The 13,884-nt window shown below is 43.2% G+C and overlaps 1 protein-coding gene across 1 annotated transcript in view; it reads left to right on the top strand.

Annotated features, from left to right (window-relative positions):
- Positions 1–8,899: 8,899 nt before the first annotated feature.
- The window catches only part of EPRS1 (glutamyl-prolyl-tRNA synthetase 1), a 60,196-nt gene continuing 55,211 nt past the window's right edge, over positions 8,900–13,884 (top strand). The window contains exons 1-2 of the mRNA XM_061160058.1: positions 8,900–9,038; positions 13,045–13,129. Of these exons, the coding sequence (XP_061016041.1) occupies positions 8,993–9,038; positions 13,045–13,129 (131 nt within the window). The 5' untranslated portion in view covers positions 8,900–8,992. The remainder of the gene's footprint in view (positions 9,039–13,044; positions 13,130–13,884) is intronic.

The following is a 13,884-nucleotide window of genomic DNA, read 5'->3' as shown; positions in this document are numbered from 1 at the left end:
CGTCTTTTAATTTTATGGCTGCAATCACAATCTGCAGTGATTTTGGAGCCCAAAAAAATAAAGTCTGACACTGTTTCCACTGTTTCCCCACCTATTTCCCATGAAGTGATGGGACCAGATGCCATGATCTTAGTTTTCTGAATGTTGAGCTTTAAGCCAACTTTTTCACTCTCCTCTTTCACTTTCATCAAGAGGCTTTTCAGTTCCTCTTCACTTTCTGCTATAAGGGTGGTGTCATCTGCAGGTCTGAGGTTATTGGTATTTCTCCCGGCAATCTTGATTCCAGCTTGTGCTTCCCCCAGCCCAGCATTTCTCATGATGTACTCTGCATATAAGTTAAATAAGCAGGGTGACAGTATACAGCCTTGACATACTCCTTTTCCTATTTGGAACCAGTCTGTTGTTCCATGTCCAGTTCTAACTGTTGCTTCCTGACCTGCATATAGGTTTCTCAAGAGGCACATCTCACACGCTAGTAAAGTAATGCTCAAAATTCTCCAAGCCAGGCTTTAGCAATATGTGAATCGTGAACTTCCAGATGTTCAAGCTGGTTTTAGAAAAGACAGAGGAACCAGAGATCAAATTGCCAACATCCGCTGGATCATCAAAAAAGCAAGAGAGTTCCAGAAAAACATCTATTTCTGCTTTATTGACTATGCCAAAGCCTTCGACTGTGTAGATCACAATAAACTGTGGAAAGTTCTGAAAGAGATAGGAATACCAGACCACCTGGCCTGACTCTTGAGAAACCTATATGCAAAGTTACTGTAGTATGTGTTAAAACATTTTATGGTGCCTTCTCTATAAGACAGTTTGAGAATGTCTCTGGTCTATTAGCACAGCTATGTTTTCTTCACCATACAGTAAATATTTTACCTCTTGGCTTTGATTCTAATTTTTTAGCTCATCCCAGGTGGCACCAGTGCTAAAGAACAGGACACATAAGAGGCTCAGGTTCTATCCCTAGGTCAGGAAGGTCCTCTGGAGGAGGGCAAGGCAACCCACTCTGGTATTCATTCCTGGAAAATTCCATGGACTGAGGAGCCTGGTGGGCTACAGTCCATGGGGCTGCAGTCAGACAGGATTTAGCAACTGAAAACACAAGCAGCTTCTCTCTTGGTATCACCTTTTACATTCTTATTATCTGTTTTCCTCAATTAAAATAATGTCTTTATCATGTTTCTCAATGAGGAATTGAAGGATTTACTCCTCAGAATAAGATGAGGCAATATAAATAAATAAGTATGCTTTAAACTTGGTTAAGATCCCAGGTGACTTTGTTTTCCATTTTGCAAGTCTCATAGATCTGGTTTCCTGATAGCACTCAAACTACTCGGTCGTGAAACACGCCCACATTTCTGTACTTGCCCCCAAATGGAATAAATGAAACCAATTCTAGTTTGTTAGCAAATTACTAATAGGCAAACATATGTGAGGTTTTGTTCTTAAGTCCTTTTTAGGCAGTGCTTTCCACAAGGGCAGCTCTTTAGCTCCAGGCCCAGAGCTCTTGCCTCATCCTCTTTGCTCAGCAAAAGCCAAACAATAAAAAGAGACATTCAAAATGTAATATATTCTTTGTTCTAAGAAGAATTAACACATAGTTGCAAGAATACCTAAATTTTGTTAAGATAATAGATGCAAATTTATTTTGTTTCCCAATTTGTAATTGTATTTTTCCAAGTAAATTTTGTATCACTCCCATCCCTGGGCAATGACTTTGCATCCTCTTTCCTATTGTATTTTTCCAAGTAAATTTTGTATCACTCCCACTCCCTGGGCAATCAATGACTTTGCATCCTCTTTCCCATACCAATTATGATAGAGCAGGAAGGACCCCCAGTACCTGCCAGGCACTGTGGGGAATCCAAGAATGCCTAAGATAAGGTTTTAGCAAACAAGAATGTAGAGAGTTAGAAGTGTGCAGAGGAGAAATCAATTTCAACAGAGACAGGCAGAAAGGCACAGTGTGGTGTCCAATATAATCACCTGGAGAACTTGATAAAATGAGATTAGGGATCCCATCCTCACAGAGTCTAATAGGAAGGTAGGGTGAGGGGAACAGTCCTATTCTGATGCAGGCGTCTTAGCTTTTGGAGGCTGGCCACAAGTAAGATGTAGCCATCTGGTGATGGGTTGGGACAGGCACAGATAACGCCTCTATAGCTGCACTACACACTCAAGGCTCATATTTAATTTAAGCAGCCCTCCTTAGCGAAAACAGAGATGTCTTTAGGAGGCTGAGATGTATTTTTGTAATCAGTTCTTGGCCCCTTGAGCTATAATACCAGCCCCTGGAGTATGCTTGCAGGGCACTCACCGGCACACACGTCACGAGGTTTAAGAGGACAGACGACCTCTGAAAGGCACGCTTGCACAGCCCAGGCAAATAGAGCCAAGACAAACTGGGGCAAGGCCTGTAAGCAATGTCTTTTTATAAATAAATCTTTCATTTTTCAAGTTCAAAAGTAACTCTTGAAAATACATTCTTCTTTTGAAAACACAGGAAACATTATAAAAACCCTCCCCTGTCTCTGGTGTAACCATGGCTGTTGGTGTACACACTTCCAGGGCTTTTTTTGTGGGTGTTTATATACAGTGCCCCAGACAGTATGATCTCAGGCGGCCTCAGCTGCAGCGGCCTGAAGCAGAGTTTCCAGTTCCCAGACAGAGACCGAGGTTGGGTTGTGCAGTGAGAGCCGCCGAATCCTAGCCACTAGACCAGTGGTCAGTGACAAGGCCCTGGCCCTTCAGCTCTGCAGAAATGAATTCCCACAAAGACAGAAAGTAGGGAAATAAAGTGTTTATTAGGAGGAAAAGAGAACAGTACATATGGATAGACACCCAGGTGGACTCAGAAAGTTGCTCCCTTTTGGCAGCTTAAATCACTTATATGGGGCATTTCTTCTAGGTTTCCTTTGGCCGATCATCTTGCTTTATCTGGTTCTGAGTCCGTATTCAGTTTATCTCAGGATCCTCCCATGTGTGCATGCGTATCTCTCAGCCAAAATCGATCTCTCAGTCTCTTCCAGCAAAGAGGACTATGGGGAGCTTGACATCACTCCCGTTTTGGCCTCCAAGCTTTCCAATCAGGAAAGTCTCCTTGACTTCAAGAATGAGAAATGTATAGTCTCTTATCTTTTATCTGGGCAGGGCCCAGGCTCCTCTCTCAACTGAACTGCTATTGATATTTTGGAGTTTCTGTCCACAGGGAATGAACTCCAACTGCTCACCCTGGTGGGGGTCCCATCTACCTCCTGCCTCAAATCCTCCCTGAGAGACGTACACCCCAAGAAAACTTTATTGGGAAGATGAAGGGTGAAGGTCTGTCTTCTGTAGCTTCTTCAGGCTGGCAAGGGGCTTGTAGACCCTACCTAGCTGGGGTCACGGAGCTCTCGCCCTATCTCATTAAAGGGGCCCCAAGGTGGCTTCTGTTGTTATTTTGGCAGGATCAGCTGTGGGAAGCGGCTGAAGTCCCTGCATCACCATTGTCCTGTGATGCCCTAGAGAAAACAAACTAAATAATTAGAGAAGCAGGGGCTAATAATTAGTAAAAGACTGTTAAAATCAGAGGCTCAAGCATGTTTAGGAATACGGTCAGCATATTGGCCATACTGATTTATATTTTTCCTAGTGCCCTGCTGTCTTCTCTACTGTTGCAACTAGGACATTTCAGTCCAAGAAGCAGGCCTGGGACCAACAGGTTGAGGCCTTCCATCTTAAGAAGAGAGAAATACTAAACGTTTAACATAAATCAGTATGGCTGAAACCATGAAGGAAGTTATAAGAAAATGGAAACATCCCATCAGAAAGTTTCTAATACCTTGCGGGATCCAGGAGAACAAGTTAGAGAACCAGCTTTCAATTTCCCCACCCATTCTGAATAGTGAGGATTGGTGGTTAATCGTCTGTTGAAGCCAGGTGGCCTGCTGTTGCGTTTTCTCAATATCAGTCTGTACCTGGGAAGAGGTGTTAATGTATGTGCAACAAGAAATGCTGGCAACTGCCATAAGCCCTCCTTGTTCTGCCAACTGATAAACCAGGGCCAGATGGTTGTCAAATACCACCTTGGCCAGTGAATCTAGAGACTTCTGTAAATTAGTGAGAGTAAGTGGTATTGTTAGCTATGGTGGTAAGAGTTACAGATAAGTTTTGAAGGACATGTTGATGGGCGGCTACCCCCCAGCATGGTAACAAGGCGTACCCAAAGAAATAGCCGTCTCCATCTAGGATGCCACCAGGTAAATCTAGAGTTAATTGAGTAAACAGGTTTAATAAACTTAAATTCATTTAAGGAGTGGGTTGAGGAAGGAGTAACCAAGGTTGCCAGCATATACTGTGTGGACATGGAGTTACTGTGCAGGCAATTAGTGGTCCATCGTTTCTTATCTACCTGGCATATGAAAGTGTATCCTGGTGGGGTACACCAGGATAGACTAACAAGCTTAAGGTTTTATGATCTAGCCATCCAATTCTACTGTTTCAGAAATGTACTCCAACCATATACCCAATGCCTTCCATCCATGTTTGTCCTGGTATCTGTTCCTTTAATGTGGATCCTTTTTCCTTCCAACTTGTTTCTTGTTAGGATAGGCAGCTTCAGGCCTAAGGTGAATTCTTACAGGTTGGGCATGTATGGCCATTCTAGGGATTTCTTTGTTCCACACTGAAGGATCCACTTCTTGTACAATATGGCTGGGAATAGGACCTTGCTCTTCTGGCTGGTCTGTCTTAGTCAGAGTCAAAGGAAAGTGCTGCAGCCTCCTAACTGGAGTATGGTCCTGATAGAGCTCAGAAGATCTCTTTCCAGTAGTGGGGTGGGACACTGAGGCACAACTAAAAAAGGCAATCAACTGCGTGAAATCAACTGCGGCTCACATTGACAAGTGAGAGGCCCAGGGAAATAATGGCTGTGAGGCTTTCCATTGACACCAGTTACAGTACAGCTTTTGGAAGAGGGAGGTCCAGTGTGAGAAATTAAGACAGAGTAAGTGGCTCCCATGTCAACTGAGAAATGGATTTTCTTACCTGCCATGTCAGGACTGCCCGGGGCTCCTCAATGGAGATAGACCTCTTGTTAGGGGGAACTTTAAGAAGCTAGAATCTCTGGGCCACCTCAGTCATCCAGCATGGCCATTTCAGGAGGGGGAGCCCCTCTTCCCCTTTGGGACTGAGGGCAGTCCCTCTTCCAATGACCTGCTTGTTTGCAGGCTAGGCATGGCCTGGGGGAGGGGAGTGGGGTTCTTTCTGGCACTCTTGGACCCAGTGGCCAGTTGACTTGCATTTGTAGCATTCCTCCTTGTTGGTCTTACCTCCAGATGGATAGTTGGACTTTCTTGGCCCCCTTGGGTTGTCCTGAGGTCACAAGATATGGCCGACAGCAATGGCTATCAGTTGTGCATGAGCCCTGGCCTGTCTTTTCTCCAGCTTTCCCTCTGGAGCTTGGTCTTGATTATTGAATACTCCAAGGGCCACATCCAGGAGTTGAGGCATGGAAGTCTGTGGGCCAAATTCTAACTTTTGAAGTTTCCACATATTAACAGCATCAGGGATGGGCTGGCTGATAAAAAGTGTTGTCCCAGCAGGGACTGACCTTTGAAAGTGGAGGGATCTATGTTGGTATACTTCCTAAAAGCCTCCACAAGCTGTCTGTGAAAGAAGGGGCTGGATTTTCTTTCTTTTCCTGGGTCACTACTTTAACCTTCTCACAGTTAAATAACATCTTGATACACTTTCTCATCCCTTCTAATACACATTAGATTATGAGTTTCCTGGCTTCTGTTCCTGTCCAGGAAGTATAATTCCAAGGAATTATACCTGGGACTGCATCTCCACCCAGAGCATATTCAGGTTGGTCTCCGGCAAGTTAGTCAGCAAGCCTCTGGGCTGCTGTCCAGATTCTGTTTTTCCTCAGAAGTACAATAAGTATTAGCTTGGCCAAAATGTTCATTCAGGTTTTTCCATACTATCTTATGGAAAAACCCCAATGGACATTTTGGCCAACCCGATAGGACTCCTTGGACATCCTTCCAAGTAAAGTCATAACCAGAATTAGAGCATGAAACTCTTCATGAAACTCTACTTGGGTCTTCAGAAAATTGTTTCTGTTTGCTTTGGGCTAAGTTGGTTAAAAAAGGGGACTCTGACTGTCCCTTCACCTTTGCCACTTCTGTTAGAGAGTGTAATTTCCCTGATCCTGGGTGATAGGAAGCTCCAACGGTGAGAGGACAGAGGGACTAATCTCTCCTTTCTGGGGTAACTGAGGGGATGGAGGGACATGGGGAGGTGGAGTTTGGGTTCGGTCAGATGCATCTGGAAAAGTAGGGATACTGTCAGGAGCAGGGGGAGCTAGGTATCCCCCTGAGAGATGGGCGAGCTTCAAAGGGGATCATCTAAAATAAATGATGGTTTTTTTTTTTTTTTCCCTGGTTCCCCAAGTTTTGAATTACAAGAGCCACATAGGGTGGAATTTTGGTAATGGACCATGAAAGCCTGACTAGAGGGACCCTCAATCCACTCTCCCATCCAGTGGCAATAAATATGCAATTGCAGGATGGTAATATAGAGACCCGTCTTCAGGTAGTTTTTCTCCATTCCCCAACTTATATGAAGGCCAGGCACTGTTACAGTAGAACTTAAGTTTTCCCTTTCCTAGCCTTTCTGTTAACCTAACAACCGAGAAAGCTCCAGGAAATGGAATCTGTTGTTCCAAAAAACATTTGCTAGGAGACTTTTACCTGAAGGGGTTCAGGGTGCCCCCCAAATTCCTTCCAAACCTGATGGAGTTTCCAGACCTCTACCATCCCATAGATTTCTGACACCTCTGGTCTCCCTTAGTACCTTTAGGTGTCCTCCCCAGATGGCCAGGCGAGGATATTTGAACCACTGCCGACCAGCTGCTAGGACTTTCCTTAGGAGGGATCCCTCGTCTATACAGCTTTGTCCTATGATAAGTATTCCTACGCTGGGGTGTACTCCTCGTGACTGAGTATCTACAAAGTTTATAATTCGGGCTTCTGGGTAGCGGCCAGCCTGATAAGCTGTCTGTAGCAGTGTGTATGCTGCCAAGGCCTGGAGTGAAGGGGGTCCAGCAGTTGCAAAATAGAACCCTTGAAGGAAATGGAGTTGGGCACTATGGAAGATGTCACGGGGTTGAAGGCTCAAGGGCCGGGAGGCAGAGAAATTCTCACAGTAAATTTTTGGGCATTGAGTGAGGTGAGACACTAGACAGCAGAAAAACCCAAAATCCTTTGCCCTTTCATCCTGGGAAGTGTAGAAGAACTGGGCTTCGGCTGATGACTTTGTCTCACATAGGCAGCACTGGGTTTGGCAGTGGTGGGGACACAGTTTAGGAATAATATCCAGGAAATCGTTCCCTAAAAGGTTGTGGAGATACGAAGTGAGAAAGAGACCCTGCTGTGCAAGTAAGGTGGGAAGGAAAAGCGTAGTGGAAGGTTCCATACTGGACAACGACAGAGGGAGAGTGGGTGAGAGAGACCCCTTGAGCTCCTGCACGTTTGGAAATCATGTTTCCACCATGTCCCAAAGGACAGAGTCAACTGTCACACAAGTGTTATTTGAATCTGCACGGCCTGGGGGACTCCTCTGCCATCCTCAATGTTGAACAGGCAGAAATTATGCCCTGTGGGTCTTGAAAAGAAAGTGAAACAGAGAGTGAGAAAAAGAAAGCAGGAGTGAAAGTCAGTGGCCTCAAGTCGCAGCTGAGTGAAGCCCAAGGTTTACCTTGAATTCCTGGGTTTTAGCACCAAATATGATCTTGGGTGGCTTTGAACTGCAGCAGCTTGAAGTGGGGCTTCCTTTCCCCACCAGAGATTGAGGTCGGGTCTCCGCAGTAAGTACTGAATCCTAGCCACTAGACCAATGGTCAGTGACAAGCCCCTGGCCCTTCAGCTCTGCAGAAATGAATTCCCATGAAGACAGAAAGTAATGAAACAAAGAACACGTTTATTAGCAGGAAAAGCATACAGTATGAGTGGATACACGGATGGACTCAGAGAGTTGCACCCGCTTGGTAGTTTGAATCATTCATGTGGGGCATTTCTTCCAAGTTTCCTTTGGCTAATCATTCTATTCGTCTGGTCCTGAGCCTGTGTTCGGTTTAACTCAGGATCTTCCCACGAGTGCAAGTGCATCTCTCAGCAAAGATGAATTCCAGTCAAGAGGCCTGTGGGTAGCTTGACATCACTCTCCTTCTAACCTCCAAGGAGCTATAGGGGAAGGTCTCCCCGATTTTGAGCATGATAAATACGTGGTCTCTAGGCTTTTACCTGATCAGGGCCCAGCCTCCTCTCTCAATCATCCTGCTATTGACATCTTGGAGTGTCTGGGGGCGGGCGGGGGGGGGGGGGCGCAGCTACCTCCTGCCTCAACTATACGATCCCGTTTATTTCAATTCTGGCTTCTGGTGACCACCCATCACACTGCAGAAACCATCTCACCACTTACTTTTCTCACTTTGGGATTTCCTGGTGACTCAGACGGTAGTCTGCCCGCAATGCGGGAGACCTGAGTTCGATCCCTAGGTCAGGAAGATCCCCTGGAGAAGAAAATGGCAATCCGCTCTAGTATTCTTGCCTGGAAAATCCCATGGACAGGAGGAGCCTGGCGGGCTACAGTCCACAGGGTAGCAACGAGTCAGTCACGACAGAGCGACTTCACTTCCTCACTTTACGAGGTGTCGTAAAACATCGTCCGCTTCACTGTCTCTCCTCGGTCACCGGCTTGGAGCACGTTGGCCACGTTGGCCCTCCTGACCCTAGAAGGCCCCCAGCTCCCTCTGCCGGAGGGAGGGGCGCGCGGTGATGACGCACTGCGCTGTGCGGCAAGACGCCGGCCGCGGCGCGGGGGAGGGGTGAGGGTTGCGGCAGCGTCAAGCCGGCGCGTACCACGTTGCAGCTTCTCGCTTTGGGCCAGTCGGTTGTGTTTCAGGCGGCCCGGCAGGCGCGCAGACAGGTAGACCGGCGGACCGGTGCAGATGGCGACACTCTGTCTGACTGTGAATTCGGGAGACCCTCCGCTGGGTAAGGGGCCGCGGCCGCAGACCTGTGTGGGTTGCATCAGCCGGGGGAGGAAGCGGGGCGGGGAAGGTCGCCGCGCCCGGGCTTGGCGCAGTGGCGGTCCTGGTCTGGGAGGTTAGGCCTGCTTCTCTCCCCGGAAATGTACACGCGGTGGGCTCCGTGCCCCTCGCTCTCGGTCTCTGGCAGGTGGATTTGCTCCTGAAGACGCTTCTGGGCGTGGAGGTGGGCGCGGTGTGAGCTCGGGCAGAGCGGCACGAGGCTCAGCTTTGGACTTTCTCCCCCAGAAACATGACTCCTAGCTTACTCTTCTCCCCTTTAAGCAATGATGTCCCCCGGAGACCAAGAGCTGGACGTAGAAATAACATTTTTTTTTTTTTTAGAAATAACATTTTTAAAACTTAAAATCCCAGTACTTCGTTCCCCCTCGTTTAGCGCTTTCCTCCAACTCTGCTTATCTTTATTTATCTCCCTTCCTTCTTGCTCAGAAAAGCTTGTCAGTTCCCTTGACTCAAGTTTTCTTCACGTTTCATTGGGTTCAAAGGAAACGAGGAGGATGATCATAGAAGCATTTAAAATTTTAACCGAGGTTGCACTTATGTTAATTAAAGGTGGCAGGGTAATTGCTGGAACACCCAAGTACACTGCGGACTGATGGGGTTCTTTACTACACATCCGATGGATGTAGTAAATGTCAGAGTAAAGGTGGGACTTGTCATCTTCCTGACACATCTTAAATTGGATTTGGAATTGCTTATTCAACGTGGCCAAGGTTACTGTGGATAGATAGCTTAGACATTCAGCTATTTCTTCTTTTTTATTGCTTTGAGAAATTACGCAAAATAATTTGATCAGTTTATTGAGCTCTTATTGTTAATGCATTTCTTAATATAGACACGCAAGTACTTTTCTAATATTTGAAAGGCCCAGATATAGTTGGCCACATCGTGCTAAAGAAATTTCTCAGTACATTCTCATTACAGGGTGTTTTGAGCCTTTTGGAACAAAAAGCACAATTGAATGCTGTTTAAAATATTTTAAAAATGATGGTGTTTTGCCATATTGTTAGCCCATCCAATAGTTATGGGCTAGCCTTACACAAAAATCAATAAACTCTAATAAAAGAAATGGGTTTGATTCTGCAGTTGGAAAGTGCTAGACAATGTGACCTCATGGTTAACAACAAAGACATTTGGTTCCTGGAGATCTGGGTCCATCCTGCCTGCCATTTACTAGTTGTGGAACCTTGGCAAGTTCCTTGTTTGGCATCTTCACAGCTTCCTTGTTTAAGAAACAAGGAATAATATCTTCTACATACCGTTGATGGCCAGAATCAATGATAACTGTAGGTCAAGTTCCTGACCCACTGTAGATTTTCAAGAATTAGCTAGTTTTTACTAATGTTACTTAGAAAAGCAGTGTGAAGATGATAGATCTGTTTCCTTAGTAAATTATGAAATGGAGAACCATATCTTCAGTATTCTGAAAGGAGGGTCTTAAAAAATTTTGTTGTCCTTATGAATTATAAACCAATTATAGGATATATAGTTCTGTTTGCTTTCCTTCCTCTTTTTTTGTTTTTGATTTTATTGTTCCTAGTAGTTTAATTCGAATACATTCTGTCTTCAGTCAATAACATTAGATGAAACATTTAGAAAAACATTGCATTGTGAGAATTTCCCTATTTTATATGCATTTACCATTTTTTTAAATGTTAATATAATTTTAGACTTAAAAAAGTACAAGAATAGAACAAGGAACCTTTTTTTCCTCCAATGCCTTTGAAGAACATACTGCAGATAATAATGCTTCAACACCCCAGGATACACCAATGTACATCTCTCTCAAGTAAGAAAACTCTATACGACCGCACAAGAGCATACAAATCAGGAAATACCCATCGATACAATTCTCCCATCTAATGCCCAGATCCCGTTCAGAATCCTACACTGATTGTTCCTATGTTACCTCTGTAGCTCAAGGATCAAAATCTAGGGTCATGCTTCATGCCTACTTGTCACGTCTGCCCAGTTTCTTTCAATGTGGAGTGGTTTTCTAGTCTTGCTTTCATAGGTTTGACCTCCGTGGAGATTACTTACTTGAAGAATGTCAAGGTTGTTTCTCGTGGTACCTCATGGCTAGATTCAGGCTCCATGTCTTTGGCAGAAGTAGCACAGAAATGATTTGTTGTTCTTCACTGTAGCCGATTGATTGGTGCCTGAGTTTTTTCCCCATTACTGGTGATCTAATCTTGAGTACTTAAGGTGGTTTCTGACTGCTTTCCTCACTATAGAGTTTTCCCTTGTGCATTTAACAAGCTTTTTGTGGGGAGATGCTCTGGGACCATGAAAGCATTCCACTCCGCATCAAACCTTCACCCACTGGTTTCAGCATCCACTGGTGCTTCCTGCCCAACTTGATTATTAGTAAGATGATGCCGGATGGTGACCATCCAATCTGCCACTCCTTCACGTATTACTTGGAATTTTTTTTTTTTGGTGAGATTTTTTTTCTCGTTTAAAAAAATTTATAGGAAAATATACTTAATAGATTATACTCTGTATTATTTTTCATTTTCAGTTTTTTTTCACATTAGCAATTTCTTTTTTTTTAAATAATAATTTCTTTTTATTATGTAACATTCAGTTCTTTTTCAGTTTCCCCTGGCTGCCTCAAAATTATCTTTATACAATTGGCTGGCTTTGCATCATTTTCTGTTCTTAAAATTAAGCATATTTTCAAAATTAGTTTTATTGAGTTCTTTTTTATTTTTGGGTGAACATGCCTGAAGTTCACCAGTTTTAAGTTATAAATTGATTGACAGATATGTATAATGTATAACCACCACAGTTATGAAGTAAAATATTTCCCTCACTTCAGAAAATTTCCTCATAGAACTTCATATACATTGTGTGTGTGTTAGTCACTCGGTTGTCTCCGACTCTTTGCGACCCCACGGACTGTAGCCCGCTGGACTCCTCTGTCCACGGGGTTCTCCAGGCAAGAATACTGGAGTGGGTGTCATTCCCTTCTCCAGAGTTCATATACATTGGGTCATGTCAAATTATTTTGTGCATAGGATAATTTTTTGAGATTCATCTATCTTGTTACTTGTAATAGGAGTTAATTTAAAAAATCTGCTGTGTAGGGTTCTTTGCTATGGATACTCTAAAACTTAGATTACTTACTTTAGTGGTTAAATTGGCCCTGTTTGCCAGTGGGAGCCCCTCCGAGTTGGCCAGGGGGTCCTTTCGGCATATCTCTTACCATTCTTTGGGTACCTCTTGGTTTCCAGCACGGTGAAATTTTCCAGGTTTGTTTTATACCTTCTCTAGCACAGCCCTGTTCCCGGTGGACCATGGTATTTAGAAACCAGTATCTGGGTGCTAGTTGTCTGCTTTCGATAAATTAAGGACAAAGGATTAATGAATATTTAGTAAACTTTATAATATGTTGAGAGACAGATGACACCGTTCTTAAATTTGAGTTCTGGCCTGCATTAGACCTGCATGTAAAGCTTGACAGCTACATATTTACTCAAGGGCTTTGAGCTAGTTATTTAACCCCTCCGCACCTCAGTTTCCTTGTCTATAAAACAGAGATAAAGGTGCCTACCTCTTAAGGTTACTCCAAAGATTAAAAATGTTAATGAAGGTAAAGCATGTAGTACAGTCCTTGCCACATAGTAACCTCTAATGCTGTCAGTAGCTTTTATACAAGGTACTATTCTAATTTTTTCTTTTCTTCTGAGGGAGGGAAAGGTTCATTTCCATGTCCCCAGCTGGACACTGAGCATTTTCAAAAGCAGTTGGGTTATGCCAGGGAATGGTTTCTGGTTTGTTACTTCTCTAAGACCAGAATGCAGTTTGCATCTGCAGACTACCGGGAAAAAAATTTACTCTTCACAGTACTTAACATTGTTTTGTTGACTCATCCTTATTGCTTTATGATTCAGGTTTTAAATACTGCATTGTTTATAAAGAGAGAAGTCTTTTCATCTCATTATTTTTAGGAGCTTTGTTGGCAGTGGAACATGTGAAAGACAACGTCAGCATTTCTGTTGAAGAAGGGAAAGAGAATATTCTTCATGTATCTGAGTAAGTGTATCTTTGCTTTCGGTACTCAGCAGCATTTTTTAAATATTTAGAGTTAAATGTTGTATGCTTGTTTTACTTGGTAATGGGTAGAATATCCCTAAAAAGAAATATACTTTTCTTTCTTATTCTAAAAGAATTATATCCAACCAGCACAGCATTGTAAAGCAATTATCCTCCAATTAAATAAATTTCAAAAAAAAATTAATATCCAGAGACTTATATTTGTCAGCAAAGTATCTAATCACATGTATAATCTGTCAGAAAGAAACTGGAAATGTACAGAAAGATTTATGTACATGTGTTTTAATTCTTTTGTAATTCTGGTGGAAAATTGGAAGTTTAATGAAGTTAATAATAAGAGGAAATAAATTTGGTAAGTCCACAGCATAGAGTATTAGACATCTGTGAAAAAAGATTATGAAGAATTTCTAATGTGGATATGTTCATAATCTAATGTTAATAAAAAAGCAAGAAATATATGTGAAAGTGCATATCTCCAAAGAAAAAAACTGAAAAGCATACAACACCTTTAATAGTATTTCTGAGTTTTGGAGTTGTAGTGTGTTTTTTCCTTTTGACTTCTCTGTGTTTTCAAAATTTTCTATAATGAAGGTATACTGTATATTCTGTTTTTTTTTAAAATATTGTATATTCTTGATTAAGATGGATTATTTGCATCTCAGGTATATGGAAGATGGCATGCCCTTGGATTTACCTCTTTCTTTTGGAACTCACTGAAAAAAATTAAAAAGAAA

Source organism: Dama dama, chromosome 14 (genome assembly GCF_033118175.1).
Source record: "Dama dama isolate Ldn47 chromosome 14, ASM3311817v1, whole genome shotgun sequence".
NCBI lineage: Eukaryota > Metazoa > Chordata > Mammalia > Artiodactyla > Cervidae > Dama > Dama dama.
Note: the sequence above shows the minus strand (reverse complement) of the source record. Positions and strands in the feature narration are given on the sequence as shown.